Source organism: Daucus carota, chromosome 1, assembly GCF_001625215.2.
Source record: "Daucus carota subsp. sativus chromosome 1, DH1 v3.0, whole genome shotgun sequence".
Lineage (NCBI taxonomy): Eukaryota > Viridiplantae > Streptophyta > Magnoliopsida > Apiales > Apiaceae > Daucus > Daucus carota.
The window spans coordinates 26,738,554-26,759,158 of record NC_030381.2 but is presented as its reverse complement, the minus strand read 5'-3'; the positions used below and the strand labels follow the sequence as shown (position 1 = coordinate 26,759,158).

At 33.1% G+C, this 20,605-nt stretch overlaps 2 protein-coding genes across 3 annotated transcripts; both read right to left on the bottom strand.

Annotated features, from left to right (window-relative positions):
- Window positions 1–7,831: 7,831 nt before the first annotated feature.
- Window positions 7,832–17,429, bottom strand: LOC108205515 (uncharacterized). Of its 2 annotated transcripts, XM_017375505.2 has the most exons (17): window positions 17,290–17,429; window positions 15,768–15,899; window positions 14,123–15,616; window positions 13,957–14,048; window positions 13,727–13,780; window positions 13,527–13,641; window positions 13,357–13,430; window positions 12,997–13,091; window positions 12,444–12,644; window positions 11,750–11,984; window positions 9,028–9,225; window positions 8,789–8,860; window positions 8,610–8,705; window positions 8,415–8,546; window positions 8,302–8,328; window positions 8,164–8,213; window positions 7,832–8,079 (listed from the first exon to the last, which is right to left on the bottom strand). In XM_017375505.2, the coding sequence occupies exons 11-17, from the start codon at window positions 9,116–9,118 to the stop codon at window positions 8,026–8,028; spliced, it is 522 nt and encodes a 173-aa protein (XP_017230994.1). In that variant the 5' UTR covers window positions 9,119–9,225; window positions 11,750–11,984; window positions 12,444–12,644; window positions 12,997–13,091; window positions 13,357–13,430; window positions 13,527–13,641; window positions 13,727–13,780; window positions 13,957–14,048; window positions 14,123–15,616; window positions 15,768–15,899; window positions 17,290–17,429; the 3' UTR covers window positions 7,832–8,025. The 2 variants fall into 2 exon arrangements, with proteins under 2 accessions (XP_017230994.1, XP_017230996.1); XM_017375507.2 differs by lacking the exons at window positions 11,750–11,984; window positions 12,444–12,644; window positions 12,997–13,091; ... (5 more) ...; window positions 15,768–15,899; window positions 17,290–17,429 and having other exon boundaries at window positions 8,789–8,939.
- Window positions 17,430–17,534: 105 nt separating this feature from the next.
- Window positions 17,535–19,522, bottom strand: LOC108205514 (pentatricopeptide repeat-containing protein At4g21065). The gene has a single exon (XM_017375504.2). It carries the CDS (start codon window positions 19,405–19,407, stop codon window positions 17,581–17,583), a length of 1,827 nt encoding a protein of 608 aa, XP_017230993.2. The 5' UTR covers window positions 19,408–19,522; the 3' UTR covers window positions 17,535–17,580.
- Window positions 19,523–20,605: the final 1,083 nt, after the last annotated feature.

Sequence of the window (20,605 nt, the reverse complement as noted above, 5' to 3'; positions counted from 1 at the left end):
GTGGCCTAGATTTTTCAAACATGTTTTGTCTTGGCCGGATTTGTTGTGGCCGGTCATAGTATTGATGGAATTCGGGGTTCGTTTTAATTTTTTATATGTGTTTTTTGTATACGTGTTCTTTGTGTTCTTGGTAGTTCTCGATTGATAGATGTGTTTAGTGTGTGTTTGATCTTCTATATTTAAAATTTTAGTTTTTTAAATTGTTTTTAGTTGCATGTACGAATAGATTATTGATTTGTTATAATTTGAATATCGATTGATTTTAATTATGGTATAATTTTATATGTTATACATATTGTATATATTTTAGTGTGCAAGAATTTTGGATAGGAAGAAAATAAATTCTTCAGTTATACATCAGAAAGAATTAAATATTTGTGTAATTGTGTTTTTATATTTAAATATATAGAGTTTAATTGATCGTACTCATGTTTTTAAAATATGTGTTTGGTAAGTGTTTTTATTTGCATTTATTCGCCTTAATTGGCATATTAAATTTGTTGATTTATTAATTATTAATGAGATATTATTGTGTGCCATAATTGATGGCTTTTATTTACGTCTTGATATTGTTCAAGGAGATTGTACCATTTTTTGATGGTCATAATTGGTGGCATATATTTTGGACCATTATGGGTTGGCATGATTATTGTCCCAGAAGAATTTGTGCGGAAAATTTTGTTCTTTGATTAATAATTAGAATCTATTAATTCTTATACTTTGTGATGCTATGATGACTCTTTGTTGATTAATTGGATTATTAAAAATAAATTAATGTTGATTGTGATATATATATTATTTAAATTTTAATAAATTAAATTTCTTAAAGAGAAGGTTTTATTCTTTTCCTAACAAAAAGTTTAAATTTTTTTGTTTATGTATGTTTGTTTCTCGTGAGAAAAGATTAGTATGTGTTGTGATTTTTTTAGTATTGTGTGTCTAACCAAAGTTATTGCTTTGGTTAGACATTATAACTTCTAATATTCTTTTTTTTTTTATCAAACTTCTAATATTCTTATTATTGAATAAGATGTTATATTCTTATATTTTTGTCGGGAATTATATTTCACAATTGGTTTTAGTTTGCCCCTCATATACTTTTTCTATCTAATTCATCATTCTTATGTTTCTTTTTGCTTGTTTTGATTTTCAGGATCATGGAAAGAGACCTTACGGGTTTTCTTATCAGACTTTAAAGTCTTATTATCTAAACGTCCGGAGATTTCCTTGCGAATCTTTCGGTTAGATGATAAACTTTATCGCATGAAAGTAATCCTTGATGCGACTATTGTATCCATGATACAACTCATCTACGAGTATGTAGATCCTGACAAAAAAAAAAAGAAGAGAAAAAAGAGGCCCTTTGGCTAGATATATAACAAGCTAAATAAATACTATGAATATAATTAATAATATAAGTATTAAAATATAAATGTTGAAATATAAAACATCTTCAAAATAATATCTAAAAATTTAATAAACAAATTAAATATAATAAATATGCCAACAAAATGGCACCAAACTGCCCTATACTAGGCCAAAAATATACGTCATCAATTATGGCCACCCATAAATTGTACAATAAAAGTCATTAATCAGCATTAAACAAGATTAAAGCATTTAGAGCATGTATAAGCAATTACTGACAAACAAAATAAAAATTCATTTAGGCTTATTTTAGGTTATTTTAGAGTAAAACGGACATATCATATAAAAACATATGTATTATTCTCTTCTCGTCTCACTTTTGTCGAATGAGGACATGTTGTAACATCTTCAAATCAACCAATCAAATGTTGCTTTTTAGTCTTTTTACTCTCGAACGACCAGTTTTTTCACAAAGTACGCATTGTACTTGATCATGTTTATCATCAGGCCAGAGACCATATTTCCATGCAGGAACAAAAGAATTTGCTAGCTTCTTCTTTTTTTGATCCTTCGAAGGATCATAAAGCGTTTGTGTATTTCCCTCCGACATTCTATAAATAAAATCAAAATCTCTTTTAAATTACCATACAAACATTCTTGATATACACATAGTAATATTATAAAACCTGGTGGAATGCTTGATTAATTCGTAATCACCCGAGGGAGACTTGAGAATGAGATAAAGTTGCTAGGTTTTAAAATTTAGGTTTTTAAGTTATAAAACATATAATCTGGGCTTATTGGACCACTTTTTATTAATTAGTTTTGGGATGGGCTGACATTAGCGGTCTTTAACGTCATATGGACGTCAAAAGACACCATATAAGAAGTAGACTGATGTCATGGACATTTCTACCGTCTTGTCGTCAAGACGAAGCCGTCTAAACAGTGGTAATAACAAAAAAAATATAAAGATGTTTGCCTGATATACCTATTTACACAACGCACAAAAAAATTCAAAATTTTTTAACTACTTGATCATGATCTTTTTTACAGCCTTTCATAGGGCTCATCTAAGAATTAATTTCATAATTTACTTACAAGACTTACTAAATATGTCGAGTGAAGTCAATCGATTACAAAACAATCATCAAAATTCTGACTACTTGCACATATCATACATTTAGTATTTATTTTCGCATACATCATTTTCCATCATTTTTAATGGGAATCGATGTCGAACTGCAATTTTATATCCTAAGATGATTAGGTATGTAATTTAAATAAATTCTTAATGTGAAATCAACTTTGGAATATTAAAAAAAATTCTATATATATTCAAACCTATTATATATCTTGATTTGTATATCCTGAACACATAAGATATACCTAATTTCTCATTTCAAATTTTCAACTGAAACTGAACTTCATACCGTATTCTTAATAAATGACATTTATCCGTACATTCCAAGTTAGAAATGTTTTAATATCTGATTACAAATAATCAGGGTGTCGATATTGGAATCCACTAACACTTATTACTGAATCGGAAGACAATTTTCGTTCCCTGAAACATCTTGATCTTTATTCTTTATTGAAGCCTGACATATTAATCAACTTCTTTTAGTGCACCTGTGAATGCTTCAGTTTAGTTGATCGTCTGCTTGTATATACTGGTTATTCATGTATTATACTTGTATATATATAATTTCCTGTTTTTTTACTGTGTAAGTTATCTCTATTACATTCTTAGTTATGTTATGCTTTATGGTCTTTTACTCGTTTTGTATGACTAGAATTTGAGGAACTTTTCATTGGCTAGCCGCGACAGATTATGGAGTTAAATGCTTCATCAAAAAGCGGTACGTACATTAAGAAGATAGATGCTTATCAATACATCGATAAGGATGGCAATCGGTTCAGAATAGATTGGATATGATAGCATTCAAAACCAAGCCCGAATTTTTATCCATATCCAAAACTGATTTGACGGATTTCAGATAGGATTCTCTAAATTTTTTCTCGATTGGATATAGATCATCTGAAACCCAAATCCAAACCTGAAATTGAAACTTGTATTTACTTTTATTCAATAATTAATCTTCAAATATACTAACATTTCCAAACGTGCATGATTATAACACATCATTAACACTCAAAATATATCACTCGATAACTAATTTAAAAAAAGAGTCAGACATGTCTTCTTTACCTTCAACAGAATGCTTATCACTGACTCAGTTATTGTTCGGCTAAGTTCTAAATGATTTTAAATTGATAAATTTATAATGTATTATTATACATAATATTATATATCTAATATGACATATCTTAGATTTAATTATCAAACTGAAAAATATTTTATGAATATAATATGGGGCGTGTTTGGCAATCATGCCATTTAAAAAATAAGCCCTGACATTTATTTAATTCTCTTTTGGATATAAATGTTAAAGAGGTGTTTCATATTTTTATTGTACGAAAAAAAGGGATTATTTCAGAAAAAATTAGAGTTTTATGTACTTTTCTTCAGAAACAAGTACTTATTTCTGAAAAATAAGTTTATCCAAACGGCCCCATAATATATAAATTGCAATATATTATAATGTAAGCCCTGATTTTTTTCTAAAAAATACATTTCTTTTAATTCTTTTTTGGAAATGAATGTTAAATAGGTGTTTCATATTCGTTATTTGACAAAACAAATAAGGGATATATCAGGAAAAGAGTAGAGTTTTATGTAATTTTTTTAGAAATAAGTCCTTATTTCTAAAAAAGAAGTTTAGCTAAACAGTCCCATAATATATAAATTGCAATATGTTGTTATAATGTATAATTTATAATTCATTATTAGTCTCATAATATATTAAAATATATATCACAGTGTATAATAAATAAAATATATATCATATATACACACACACACATGTATATATAAGGAATTTTTTCAAGAATTCATATTCAGACCGGTTTGGATCCGATTACAAATCAGTTTACCTAAAATCCATACTCATATTCAAAGAAAAATGGATTTAAAAGCTAGATTCAAATCCAAAAAAATGGTTTCGATAAATTCATAATTTTGAATTTTAAATAAGATATCTGTCAGATTATTTTATCATCGTTACACATTGATGCATAATAGCACAAGAGATATGAATGCGAGCTTCACAGAGAAATAATACACTATGAAGATGGAATTTTATGAGGATAACACTAAGGTTGTGTTCACTTCATGTAATGGAATGATGGGAGAATTGAATGAAAGTATATGAACAAGTTTTATGAGATTGGAGAAAGTATGAGGCAATAATGATTAAATATGAGTGAGTTAAAAATTTTCATGAAGAAGATGATAGCAAAAGATGATGAACAAATGAAATCAACATTCCTTTCAAAACATGTGGGTTAGATTTTTAGTTAAAATAGTTAGAATGCAATGATTGAAGGAATAAAAATTATAAACAATTTCACTAATCACTCACAATTTATAATACAAATTTCATTCCATTCTCCCCTCATTTCATGCCATGAAGTAAACACAACCTAAATGATGCATTTGAATGTTTAACCGGATTGTTACGTACAAAAGAAATGTGAAAATGGAATTTTATGTAGATAACAGTAAATGATGCATATGAATGTTTAACGGGATTGTTGTGTACAAAAGAGATGATGTATTCAATTGAGATTTTATGCGGATTCTATATAGAATATCGTAGAGCTGATGTATAATTTTTAGAATTTAGATATAATGCTCTAAAATCTCATGAATTATGATGAGATTTTAAAAAATATAAAATATATTGAATAATCTCACAAAATTCATTATTTAATGAAGTCCAAAAAAAACCATGAGCATATGAAATTATTAAATTTTACTGGATTTTATATATTCACAATTGAGTGACATTAGATTTTTAAGAATAATTTAAATTCATAATTGAATACAATCAGATTTTGTTGTATAATTTAAAATACTGATTAAATATCTCAATTTTTGAAATAATTTTTAAAATCCTGAATATATAATTTTATTTGAAAAATCAAACCATATAATTCCGAACTATTGACGTGTCGTTAGCGGTACAACATCTCTCATTTTCGCACAATTTGATACCTCATCAGAAAAGAGAGTAGCCATATTCATGATAATCTTTAAATAAAGAGTTAATTACACTTTGTAACTCCTAAGTTTACTCCAAACGCAGTTTAGTACATGAACTTTAAAATGTGACAATATACACTATACACTTAACATTCTCGTGCAAGTTGTAACTCTAGTCACTATTCCGTCCAAATCTGTCGTTAACTTTAACTGTTTGAGAGTTAATATATTAGTTTCTAACAGCTACTTTATCCCCTGTGACCCCTCAAAATTTATGTATTATATTTTGAAATTATTTCTAAACATATACAACGATTAAAAAAAATTAAAATAATTTTTAAAATATGTATTTGTTTAAAAATTTTAAAATAACTTACATCGTTTATGTAAAATAAATAAATCAGATTCTAAATCTAAATATATATTTTTAAAAAAAATTTAATTTTTTTTACATTGTTGTATGTGTTCAGAAATAATTTCAAAATATAATACAAAAAGTCAAAAACTTTGAGGGGTCATGAGAGTTAAGTAGCTGTTAGAAACTAATATACACACTGTTACCTCTCAAACACTTAAAGTTAACGGCAGATTTGAACGGAATAGTGACCAGAGATTACAACTTGCATGAGAATGTTAAGTGTAGGATGTATATTACTACGTTTTAAAGTCCAGGTACTAAATTACGTTTGAAGCAAATTTAGAGTTTACAAAGTGTAATTAACTCTTATATAAAAGTTGAAAACCGAAATAAAGAATGAATAACCATGTTTAAAAAAAAAAAAAAAAGGAATGAATAACCAGTATAGTTCGACCAGAATGTCAGCATCAAACTCCCGCATATTCAGTACAAGTCGAAGACTATTGTTATAACTGTGTTAAATAGTCGTCCATGATTAAAATTTCGCGCTTTTAAGTATACTAGCTTATAACCCGTGCAATGCACGGACGGGTGGTTATAATATTTGTTATTTTATCATATGTATATATAAATTTAACTAATTTTATAGTGAAAATAAAATTATGTTAAAATAATGTTGTTAAATAAATTTTTTATTTAACAGCTAAATAAATTCTTAATACTTAAGTCCGTCAAATGATTAATTAAAAATTAGATTGAACATATACTTCCTATATCTCCCTCAATTCTTTAAGTTACTTTTTGGCACGTTTTTTAAGACTCATTTAAAGTATGGTTTCATAGTATATTTTTAACTTTTTTTTCCTGAACATAAGTTTGATGTTTAAATTTTTATTAAAAAAAATTAATAAAATGTTATGAAACTATATTTTATAAGATCCTCAAAATGCGTGCAAACAGTGAACGTAAACAACCTAGAGGGACGGAGGGAGTATATTTTAATGAGAATATTAAAATATGTTTTTTTACATGTCTTAATTTAAGGAGAAGATATAAATCAATCAATCAACCTTTTAATATTTCGTTATTAATAATTAATAATATAGTTTAGAACATATTATAAGTTAATGAGAGGCATAAACCCAAATACCAACCCATCATACTAACCTATTTGTTAATGTTTTGGTTTAATATATAATCAAAAAACATATTATAACATGTGGAGATCCGTGCGTCGAATACCGACCGGCTCACCAAACTCGACTAATCGAACCCACTGACCAATTGAACTTTTCATGTTTTGGCTTTAATAGTATAATAATATATAATATAGTATAAATTTATAATGTTACTTTTAAAGTGAGACCATTAGTGTATTTAATAATAATATTAATGTAATTTGGATGAGAGATATAACCAGTTATTTATTAATAAAACCTATATATAATAATATTATACTTTTATATATATACGTTGCCCATGTTAATTGTAGAAGATTGAGTTTTTTTTATTTAGAAATTCTAAAATAGATAACGTGTTTTAGTTAAAAAGGTAATTACTATGTTGTTCGATGTTATTTTAGAAGAATTAAGTTTTTTTAGTTAGAAAATATAAAAGATAATATATTTTAGTAAAAAGAATAATCGGGCCCAAATACCGACCGACCAAACTTCAATGTTTCGGCCCAAGTACCGACCGATCAAACTTTTAATGTTTTGGCTTTAATAGTACTAGCTTATAGCCCGTGTAAGGCATGGAAGCTTTTTGATTATTTATAAACTTTTTAAATATATTGTAAATGGTTTGATAAAATTTAATTTATAAATAATAAATTAAAATTTTCAAAGCTCAGACATCAAATTAGCAGAAGTTGCAACTTCAAAGCAGATGGCAATGGACCTTGATGGCAGGACCTGAACTTTCTAGAAAATTTAGTTTGAAGCAATAAGGACCTTTACTGTTGTTGATCTTCTTATCAATCTTACCACCGATAGATATGAAATGGAACATGGAGTTGTATGTTCTTATATTATTCAAAAAATGAGTTGTTTTCTCGCCACCAGATAATAATGAAGCTAAATAAGGAGGAGGTTGCTCCTCGGGCTGAAATATACTTAACCATCTCTACAACAAATCGAAAAGGTAGGATCACTGTGTTTTGCGGCTTTATTATTGCGTCCCTCATTCCACATTACAGTCTCACATTTTGAACAGACTTTGGTGGGCGGACCAAGATCCATATAACCTTTCCAGAAGTATGGACAAAAAAAATAGTCATGAACAAATAATGCTCTTTAAAGGAAATTATTTAATGCAAAACTATGAAAACCTGGCATCTCCGCTTTGCTATCAGTTTCATCATCTTCTGTATATTGTCCGCTGCAATAAAAATTAAAAGGTGTTACATTGATGTGTTGTCACCAATGTTACTGTGATGCTCGATAAACCTTGGAAAAAGTTTGCACACCTTCTTGGACCGGACCAGCAACATCATCTGATGAAAATGTATTGTCAAATTCACCATTAAGCGAGAAAAATAGAGTACTATATGCTAGTATGGGAGGTGACAGTGAAACTCACCGGTGTCAAATGTTACAGAACAGGGAGTAACAAAAATGCCAGGAACATTTGTCAGTTTATCCTTCTGTTCACATATTCTTTTAGTAACATGATGCCGAAGAACTTGACTCCATTGACAATCCTGTGTACGACCTACAAATACAATGATTTAGGCAGGTATACACAGTTCATTATGCAATAAAGTATAACAATTACCTGTTTCTTTATGTCCTAAAGATCTGTCCTCCCCAAAAGAATTGAATGAAGTCATCAAGTTTTTCACGCCAGGAACTGATTTCTCTGCATACCGGGCTGTTTGGTAGGAGATTCTATCAAATCATGTTTAAACGGCTATTTTCTTCATAAAACATAATTTTGAAAGGAATAAAAGTTACCTGGACATCGAACACCCATTTGTTCCAAACCCAGCACCAGAATAGTAATGTCTGAAACCGGACTATTCCCTTCTGCAGAAACATCCTGAGAATTAGTCATATTATTGAGAGAAGCATGAACTGACAGTAGCAGCAGGCTTTATTCTATGTCCTGTTAAGAAACAATATTGGTGTTGTCAATTGCATGCATATAAGTTTTTCAATCCATTAACTGAATTAGGAGGTGGTTATAATGTTACCAGGGGTTTGAGCTTTAATCAGTGGTGTTATTGTCGAGGCCGGTAAATGGAATGGAGTTCCCTTGTTGGACGTTGATGCAATTCTGTTCATAAGCCTGGAGGTTGAAATATGTGGGCCTGGACTTGACAGATCAACACCATGTAGCCGTCTCTATGATGGAGTAAGATATCCATGAGTGCCACCAAGTTTCGTCCTGCCTGTGTAGACAGGTTTATTAGTGTACTCGGGGAAACAGGCTCAAAAACAATTTCAGCTACATAGAATTTCCTGTGTAGCAGCTGGTGAAAGCAGTTTATGGTCCAGCTCAATTGGTAATACAACATGAAGCTTGATTACGTCCATATAAAATACTACAGGCTGTTACACTGAAATTAGGTGGCACTTCTGTTACTGAGTGTTTACAAATAGATCTGTCCAGCAAGTAGTAAATTGTTAAAAGCACCATCACTATCTCTTTCCATGTGTAAATTATTGTGCCAACAGTAATTCCTTTACATTTGCAATTTTGTTATATAAAACATATTGTCTGATAAATAAGACTTGGAGACTAACAAATAGATATAAGTTAACAGATAGCGGCTTATTAACTCATTTTCCATTCTAACTACGTAGCTGCTTATTAGATCACTTTTGCCGCTTATTTTACAGATAGCACAACTTTGTATTTTCAAGTTATGCTAATTCATAACAAAAATTATATTTAGCATAAAGAAAAATGAAGCATGAAAACAAAAATAATATTAAGGGCAACGAACATGAAATAGTAACAGAAAAAGGATTGGTTGCCTTCACCCTTCAGGATATCAACCAAATTTGTATGCAGCTTAAAGTTGAAATATTATCTATGATAAGTGATAACAGTTATAGTGCTAGTCTTCAAAACTTTTTTTTGCATATATCTGGGCATGTGATTTTAAGATAGCCAATACAAAAATAACTCTTTTATATAATGTATTACCACCAAAAAAGTGAAATATTCTTCTCCATAGAAGTCCATAAGAAGACAGGACGGTACCATAATATATGTCAAGGACATTCTCCTAATTTAAATAAGCTACTTCATCTCAGAAATCCCAATATGCACAAAAAGAATTAAGATCCCCCTAGCTTTTGATATTAACTTGAGCCTAGTATAAACTTTTTACATTTAAAACTGCAATCAAAAAAGAATAAAATGTGACTTCCGATTCTCTGAATAAGAGGTTATGGTGTAGGCTTACTAAATATATTACATTTGCAGGCCTATATTTTAAGAATTTAGTGCCAGCGACAAATATATTAACTTTATAATAGGAACATACCCAGGTCCACTATGTCCACTGGCTGACTCAAGTTAATGAGGTGAGGTACGGTGCTTATGCTGTAGTTTTAGTTTCTTATATTTAATTATATTATTGTCCATTTTTTTTTGTATTTCTTAAATTTTTCACGATAAAGTTAAGTAGTTCTCACGATAAAGTGGAAAAAACAAACAAACCTGCAGTTAACATAATTATACTACCAGAGCAACTTCAGCTGTAGCTTGGGTTTAATAATAGAAGTTAACAATAATATAGAATATCCAAACTCCTATAGAAGTTAGGTAATTGGAGTGCTACAATACATTCACGAATAAAAGTCTTTCCCCACAGATAGGCAAGATGATTACATCTGCCTTTGATATGCCTAAATTAAGATCAAATAACCATTCTTGCCCGAAAGAGTTGAGTCATAAAGAAAAAGGAAAAAGGAAAAAGGAAATAAAGAACAGAAAATAGGAGTTTGTCAAGCATAATGTCTAGCAGTCTAGCTCATGTCCATGCCAGCTCCAATTTGACTGGAGATTGGACCAATTTGAGAGAAGGATCTCTCAAAAGGAGAGGGATGAAATTGTGCGCTCCGCCTACGCTTAAAAGTGCAACTATCAGAGGGGGAACTCTCAGCATCAAGCTTTCTACACACACCTTTCACAGCCTGTTCCTCAGCCGGCGTAGATGGAAAAATAAGCCTGCTAACTCCGCATAGGGAGCTACTGTTATCATACAAAATTCTTTAGTTACACTTTTTGTCACAGATGTGAGTGGTTCCAGTTAGTTTGCAGCGATACATAGTATAATTCTGTTGAGAATAAGAAGTTAACTTTGGCTGATGGAAAGATTAAAAATCTTTTGGCTAGTATGTCTGAATTAAAGGTGGGGATGTGCCTAAATACGGTTGTTTAATGCATGGTTTTTGTAATTTGCCGATGCCAAAAGGTTTGACAAACTACAGGGCACATCGTACTTAATTAAAAAGCATTATGAAGTTGTGATTCAGATCGCTGATGATCCCACACTTGAATATAGAAAAGAAGAGAGTGTTTGTGCCACTTGATTTGGTATTGTGAGACTCGTGGTTAAGCTCGGTACTAAACTGATTATGCATGTCAGTCAAATGCTTCCTGTACTAAATCAGGCTGGTCTTGGAGCATATACTTGTAGTTGTCCTGAGGTGAATATTTTAAGTATACGAAATATATTAAATCGATAAAAATACTCATATAAGTATTTAACAAACTGAGTTGAATTTTGGGTTTCAGAGCTTCTAGTCTAGTACCTTGGATCAAACTCAAGCTAATATATCAGTTCAGAGGACATTAGGGAATATGATGCTAATCCGTTTTGCTAGTTACTGTATTTTATAGGTATTTCACACATAAGCAGCTCTATATGCAAACGGAAATGAAATCTGAGCAAGACTTACTTCTTGTATGACAGGCCCCTTCATTGTCCAAGCAATCACATGAAATAGGCCAAGAAGACTGAAGATCACCATAGTTAAATGTCCCAACCATACATGGAACCTGGCTGCATGCTCAAAAGGGATATCTATAAGTCTGAGAAGTATCGATCCTCTTGAAACTGGCAGAAACAAAAATGCCAGGCAGAATAATCCAATCAATCCAAAGCGGAGTCCTGTGATTTCCAGCATCAATACACTACAGAAATCAAATAACAACTTTATTAGTCGAGACACAAAAAGTCACTCATATTAAAAAGAGAGTGGTACATTCATTCATAGGCATCTAGAGTTCCAGATTATAACTAAAAGAAATTAATAGAAACTGGTAAATCATGTTTGATGCAAATGCTCAACGTAGAGGAAAAAAAGAGTCATCTATAAAACAGGTTTATCGAACCAGTTTGAAGGAATGCTTCACCTAAATAATTGAATTAACAATAATATAAACATATCTCAATTTCGAAATATTCAACAATCATACAAAAATCACGGATACTTGCTTCTAAACAACTCATATAGATAGCATGATGATTGTAGAGCATTAAGAGCAAACAAAGGTTTAATACGATTGCAGATGATAGTTCCTCCTATATTTAATGGAAAATAACCATGCTATATGCTTCAAAAAGTCACAATATATAAGGCGTAAATTAACCTTTTCTCCCACAAAGACCGAATCGCAGATACTGCGCTGCTGTTGCTGTCTTTTATGATAAAAACAGAAGCAATCCAGATAATAAACAAAGAAAATGCAAGAATTTCAATAAACTCCCCAGCAGAAACAACCCCAAACGGACAGTCTACAATCACAGGGAATGTCAATAAGCGAAATCGCGCCTTCTTTGATGCAGGTTTCCTACACAGAACAATTTACGTACCGTATGAAATACTCTCCATTATACCAATATATCAGCTCAAAAGAAAATGAAAACATACATTAATACATAAATCCTTTCAGAGATAACTCACGAGTGAGCCAACTTAAGTTTTTGACTAACATTTCAAAATTTATTAATTCCAATCGAATGACACAAAGTTGCTGAACATCTATTTATGAAAATTTTACAAATGAACAAATGATGCAATGATGTTAAGAAGGGCAGGCTACAGCTTCACATTAGAAAGGGGATCTTTTTTATCTATCCTGGTGGAAAAGGAACACATGATTCATATATTAGAAAGGGGGAAAAAAAGCTCTAAAAACTTACACATAGGGTAGTCAATGTATTAGATTCTGCAAATTATCAGGCGAGAAACCAATTTCATTGATGAAGACGTGATAGTGAGCAGGTCAAGAAGTTCCCTGTCAATGTAATAATTAACATTGTGAGCAGAGTTAAAAATGAACTAAGAGTTGATTGATCAAGCACATTTCATTGTCAACAATTCAAGTTTAAGATCAAAGCTGAATATTGTAGGGATATGATACCAAGCAAAATTAATTTATCTTATTAAACTTTGTTTAACACCTTTTGAAAATCCTGTGTATCTTAATAAATGGGATCAGCACTTATGAACATAAAATATCATAACTAAAGATTCAAGGAGAAAGAAAAGTGGAAACTCACAATCATCCCTGCCTGGGCACATATTTAAAAATCATAATTTCTAGGATGCACAATCTTTGTGTCCACAACAGTACCTGCAAAGCTCATAACAATGATAGTGCACCTCAGAACAGGCGTACTTAAAAATGAAAGTTAGAATTTACATAGTGTGAATGTGCAAAGATGCAGACCAGGCAGAACATTCTCAGAGACACCATCAGCTTGAAAGAGTTTGGTATGATGGTTCTTCTGGGAAACAATCACTGTGAACTTTGGTATATTTTCTTCACGGAGATGCTGGTAAGCCTGCAAAAGCAAGAATCACCATGGTTAATTCCATGCTTCAAGATAATCTTATAACCATGTTCCACGGTATGTAACAAAAACATACCTTCCAAATCAGTTACGCTATAACGTGTCGACCCTTCTTCGTTGATCACAATATCTACACAGAAGACACATATAGGGTCATACATCGAGCAAGTCATGGACACAAATAAAAATATAAAGATCTCCGTGATTTAGATGCCTACTGTACTTGCAGAGTATGCATCATATATGTTGGGAGCCTAACCTAAGAACACAACAGAAAAGCATGTGTAAAGTTAAAGTTTAGCCTACTTGTTCCTGTTGTTCCTGTTGATTCGTCTGCGTCCATCTCTGTTGGGAGAGAGAGTCCTAATAGGTGTTGGGAGAGAGAGTCCTAGCAGAGACTGTTTTTAAACATTAGTATAGAATAGAGACGAAACCAAAAAACGTGAACAAAAGATGGGACTACAAATTATACCCATGTTGGCTTATTATAGTATAGTATAGATTTAAGTACTTGGGTCAGCACTAGCAAAGTGGACTCCGAAGTCCAAACCACCGTCGGAGGCAAACTTTTGAAATCTCCGCCCATGCATAGAAAGTCCACACGCTTTACCATTGTGCAAGCCACTGTTAAGAAACATGTTCAAGCTAATTCTGCAGTTGCACCAGGATTGCTTAGGATGATATTCCACGATTTATTTGTTCAGAATTGCTTAGAATGATATTTCACCCCTACGTTAGTCATTCTTATCTCCCTCTCTCATGCGTTCTTCTACTTGGTCTTCTCCTGTGGCTCACCCCCCAGAAGTACACATGCAGCACATTACTTTATATCTTCTTCTCATCCCTCACATACACAACTTCATATCTTCTTTCAAATATCTCACACAAATATCTCTATCATGAAGTAAGTAAGACTGTAATGTAATACTACAGTATGGTATAGGCATTAGCTCACAGTAAATACTCTGATTGACGTCTTAACAATTACACAACTCCTTCCATAAAACACTGTGTATCCATAAATAAGTTCAATCTTCAATGAATAGAACAGGTGGTTTGTATCCGACCCGATTCCCGATTCCCAGTTTTTTTTTTATTATGCAACCAATAATGCCAACATCAAGCCCCGAGACTCGGTACAAATCGAAAAATATTATTGTGTAACTGTGACAAATAGACAACCAGTACAGTTCTACAAATTAGGAAAAAAGAATTAACAACCAGTACACGAATGTCAACATCAAGCCTTCGGATACTCACCGTGTTAAATAGGCATGAATGTAAACATCAAGCCCCCGGATACTCAGTACAAGTCGAAGATTATTGTGTAACCGTGTTTAACAGACATGCATGATTGAAATTTTGCACTTGCTTAGGTCAGCCCTAGCAAAGTGGACTGCAAACCAAACTTATGAATATGATTTTAACTATTTAAAATCAGTAATAATGCACCATCTTCCTTGGCATTAATTCAAACAAACTTACAACAATAGTAATGCATCACAAAGCTCAAATGGATTCTTTTCTTAACAAATTCTTTTGGCTTCTTGTTCTTTTACTCGCCACACCCTTAGCACTAGCTCAGACAAAAGTTGGGTTCTATTCCAGCTCTTGCCCCAAAGCTGAATCCATTGTGCAAGCCACTGTAAAGAAAGATCCATTAGACTTGAGTTTTTACCAGATTCAGTTGCAAGGTAGTCAGTTCATACAAGATCTGATGCCCACTTTAGGGAATTTTTCACATCTTACTGCTCTATAATGGGTATGGGAGTGTGTAGAAGGGGAGGAAATGGTCTGCATATCTCCCCAATCTGAAAGAATGGCAAATTGAGGACGGAACTCTGCCTTCTCTCAACGTTTTTACTATTGTTGGTTGTGAAAAGCTGAGGATGGTTGCAGAGCGAGTAAAATCTGCTCCTTCCATACATGATATACTTAGATTTGGATTGATATCGGGCAATAAGACCTGACAGATTAAATATAAGATAGCTTATGTTGTATTGCATGCAGGATACAAGCAAAAATAGCATATCTATTCTTAAATACATTGTAGCATTCAATTGAATTGTTTATTCTGCAATATTATGAGATATTTGCTCAGAAAAATTGGTTGTCACCTGGATGTTAGATGTTGGATGACCATATCTGGTATGCAATGCGGATATGTTGTGTACCTTTTTGGGGTGGATTTTGCTAATTTCTTCCTCGTCAATAATAGCCCAAGAGCTCAAGCTTCACCTATCATTGTCCTGTAAAAGGGTAAAGAGTACCTTTCTCAGATTGGGAACGTGAATCAATGATCAACTTAAAAGTTAACTACCCAGAATCTATGAGATACGTAGGGATCAACGTGAACATGTCACTAGTTTTAATGTGGCATTTTTATGGTATCTAGAAAAATCCTGATGCTTCTTGGTGGTAATACTGAGATTGGGCGATCAATATGGTTTAAAGAAGATTTGGCATTACAAATCAAGAAATACTAGGAGTTAAACTATCCATAATACTGATAGCAGCATACAAGTTTGATATTGCATGTATCAGCTTTTGAAGTAATTTAAATTTAAGTTCTTGCTTCAGTTTTCAATAAATACTCGGAGCATCATAAGTAATACTGGTCTATAGTTGAAATTTCATGCTACTGTACTGGTCAAACGTTGCATCAATTTTTTCAATCATGCCCTCCTAAAGTTGTGGCAACCTTCATGCATTCATATCTTATAATCTCGATCAGCTGGGGGCATACTTATAAAATTGCATATACTTGTGTTTATTGTAATGTTTTCTGAGCAGGATCGTCACATAAACAGCTTCCTGTAGAATGTATAAGGAGGCGGTCTGGCGTGGTACTGGTTGGGATGTCTAGAAATTACACCTTTTTGACCAAAAAATATATGTATATTTTTCATTCTTCATTAACAATGTCTTTTGGACTTTAAATAGATTGGAATACATGCAAGCGATACAGGAATAAAGTTTGCATCCGTGTTAAGTTCTCTGTAAACAAAAACTATAGTTACTGAGTATTGATAAACTTGCAAATGAAATTACTGCACTATGCTTACGTTTTGCCTATGTTAACATGTCTATAGAAATTAAGGATCAAAATGATTTAGGTGTTAGACGACTGGCACTGAAGTTGCTAATTCTAAATAAGTAAACTCACATAAACTATGATAAAGAACTTGACTGATGATGACTCACATTGACTGGTGATAAGAGGTCGAGAGTTCAAACCCTGTGGGGATGCTGCATGTGTATTAAGAGTTCTATACCTTTACCCAAAAAAAGGAATCTTCTTATTCCAAACAGATAGGTAAAGACGATTTCTTTCATTTAGATAGGTAAAGACTATTCTACGTAAGATATCGTCATTTTTATGATCAGATACTAATATACTATCTTAAGAAGGAGATTTTGATATGATTTAAATTTACTCTGACCATAACAGGTAGAGTACAGGCTTCCGAACTGAACTCTCCAAGTGTCCATCTCAGTTGAACACAACACATTTACGTTTAATTTTTTTAGAGTGCCACAAAACTATGAGGATTGGTATGGCTCGAGGACAGCAGTTCAAAGTTCAATTATTCATATAGAAAAGTAGCAGATATAAAAAGACATAGAATACCAACATACCTGATCCATATCAGGGGAAATCATGTCAGGAAACCCAATTAGTCTCAGGCTCTCAGCTGCTTCCTTTCAGCGACTTCTAAAGGGACAAAAGTTTGTAGGAGAAAATGCCAGGAAAAAGAATAGAAGATGTGCAGAATTAGTAAAGACTCCTCTTGTGTACAAGACCCAGTATGAATAAAGAAGAATTGACAAGGTCTTTAACAGATTAGTTGCATGAATAATAACTGTAAAGAGCATCACTAGCATTTCTCAAATTGCAGTTCTTTAAATTTTGATGACGTTAACAAAAGTTTACCAATAATCTCTACAAGAACATGAACCATTTCTAAAATGGTGGAATCTACTCCGATCTCTCACAACAATTTCTCGGTTGAAAACCTTGGATATGAGTTTTATTGCTAGATGGCAATCTGCACAAACCCTCAGATTCTTTACAACACTGATAGGGGTGCAAGGTGGGGTATTAATGAGCATGAATGCAATTGCAATCTTCTCACTGTGATATGATAGAGCAGTCTCCTTTTCCTCCTCTTCAATGTCGGCGAGCACATTGGTGGTGCGAGGCATATAACCTTCTAGTCGTAACAACATTGTAATCTCAGCTAGCTTTGCATATATATCATCACTTTGTGGATGTGATCTATCTCCCATAACAAATTCATGGACATTATTTCCCAACTCAACTAAACTATGCCCCGGGACTTTCCTTATTCCTTCATTTAGCATTGTCTTCCTAACCTTTTGCACCTCCGACCAGCGTCTTTCAGAAGCGTAAAGGTTGGAAAGGAGCACATAATCCCCACAATGTTTAGGCTCTAATTTCTGAAGCTGTACTTTTGCAATCTCTCCTAAAGCCAAATGCCCATGATTAGCGCAGGCCCCTAACAATGTCCTCCATATAACAGCATTGGGTGGCAACGGCATGTTCTTAATATATTCATATGCTTGCTTCACTAAGCCAGCCCTCCCCAACAAATCAACCATGCATCCATAATGTTCTATTTTCGGCATTATCCTGAACTCCTCTATCATTTTATTAAAGTAAGCAAATCCCTCATCAACCATCCCGCAATGACTACAAGCATAAAGCACCCCGACAAAAGTAATCTCACTAGGGACCAAACCTTCCCTCTCCAATTCCTTGAACAACTCAAGCGCCTCAAAACCAAAACCATTAACAGCCAACCCAACGATCAAAGAAGTCCACGACACAACACTCTTTTCCTCCATCTCATAAAAAACCCTACTCGCCTCCCTTATCTTCCCACATTTGGCATAAACATCCAAAAGCGCATTCGCAGCATGTAGATTCCTATCCAACCCAACCTTAAACATATAACCCTGCGCCCTCCTCCCCAACGCCAAAGCCCCAAGCTCCGCACAAGCCGTAAGCAAACTAACCATCGTAAACCCATCCGGCTCCACACCCTCAACCCCCATTTCCCTAAACAACGTCAACGCCTCATTCGGCCTCCCATTCAACGCAAACCCATTAATCACCGAATTCCACGTGACCAAATTCCTCTCAGACATTCCCTCAAACACCTTATGCGCACTCCCCACCTCCCCACACGCAGCATAAACATGCACCAATGCATTCCTCACAAACACCAACTCCTCAAACCCATTTCTCACCACACCCCCATGAACCCTCTCCGCCTCTCTCCCATCCATCAGCCTCCCTATAGCCTTCAACACAAAAGGGTACGTATGCGTGTCACTCTCCACACCCACCCATCTCATCCTCCTAAACACATCCACAGCAGGCCTGGCGTCGTCGCTCTCAGCATACCCTCTAATCATCGTGTTCCAAGTGAACACATTCGGGGCTTGAAGATTCCTAAACACATTGTACGCATACGCCATTGGGGCAGAGAGAGAGACAATGGTGAAGATGAGGTGCTTGCCCATATCTGGGTTGGTGAGAGGGAGGCCATGTCGGATGGAGAAGGCGTGGACTTGGCGGAGCTTGGGGGTTGAAGAAGCGCAAGAGAGGAGGAGAGCTATGCATTTCTTGATGAGGTAAGAGCTTGGGGTTTGCTGGGAGGAGAAGAGAGTGGGGATTGGAATGGTGGAGGGTTGTGAAAAGGGGTTGGAGGATGGTGAATTTGATTGCATAAATATGTATGGAAACAAAGCTGACGGGAGGACGACCTGGTAGTAGTTTGCTACTGCTTTTTGGACGATGACTGGATTCAGTAGGCAGCGGGCGGGACTGGGTCGGTATATATATATTTGTTTATTTTTATTCATAAATTTGGTCTAATACATAAATTAGAGAAATCTAAAAATTAACACTTCATCTTATAATGTTAATTATCTCTTAAAAGTGAACAAATATTTTTTTGGGGGCCAAATTTTTATATTTATATAAATATAAAAAGAAAATATAATTTTTTTCAAAATTATATAATACAAATTATAGTATTACAGAAACCTAGGGGGGCCATGGCCCCTTTTGGCCCCTACATAGCTTCCTCCCTGCTCTGCACGTACAGTACTAATTAACATTAATATACTAAATGTAGTAAGTTTTTGCCCATCCAATGATGTTGTAAAGCAAGGAAAGATTTTCATCCACTCAGATTCTCTATGCTTTTTCCTTCTTTCTTCTTCCACTCAACAGGCTCGTGGGTCCCACTAAAGAAATTTATACACCGTGACAAAAGTATTATATAGTGTTCTTAACTTGACACGTATCTGATTTCTGTATTATAAATAGGATTTATGCGGTGTTCATGGACACATGCTAACACCATTGGACTTTCAGCATCGGTCAAATAATCTCTAAGACGTCGGTTAAACGGTGTAACAAATCTGGGAGACGGTATAAGTATAGGCCTATAGCGTCGATTAATCTAGAGACGCAAATAATCTCTGGCGTCGGTTAAATGCAGAGGTCCACCATTATTAATCATCATTAAAATATGTAATATTGAATAATTTTCAGTGATATTGAATTATATTGACGTTTACCTTTATCACATAAATCTTTTTCTTAAATAGTATAATTATATATATATATATATATATATATTTATTTATTTTTATTCATAAATTTGGTCTAATACATAAATTAGAGAAATCTAAAAATTAACACTTCATCTTATAATGTTAATTATCTCTTAAGAGTGAACAAATATTTTTTTGGGGGGCCAAATTTTTATATTTATATAAATATAAAAAGAAAATATAATTTTTTTTCAAAATTATATAATACAAATTATAGTATTACGGAAACTCAGGGGGGCCATGGCCCCTTCTGACCCCTACATAGCTTCGTCCCTGCTCTGCATGTACTAATTAACATTAATAT

Coding starts and splice junctions, on each gene's coding strand:
- LOC108205514 (XM_017375504.2), bottom strand. CDS start 19,407: ATGCAATCAAATTCACCATCCTCCAACCCCTTTTCACAACCCTCCACC.
- LOC108205515 (XM_017375505.2), bottom strand. CDS start 9,118: ATGAACAGAATTGCATCAACGTCCAACAAGGGAACTCCATTCCATTTA. Junction 8,329..8,414: donor TTCTGTAACATTTGACACCG/GTGAGTTTCACT, acceptor CATTTTCATCAG/ATGATGTTGCTGGTCCGGTC. Junction 8,080..8,163: donor TAGCAAAGCGGAGATGCCAG/GTTTTCATAGTT, acceptor ACTTCTGGAAAG/GTTATATGGATCTTGGTCCG.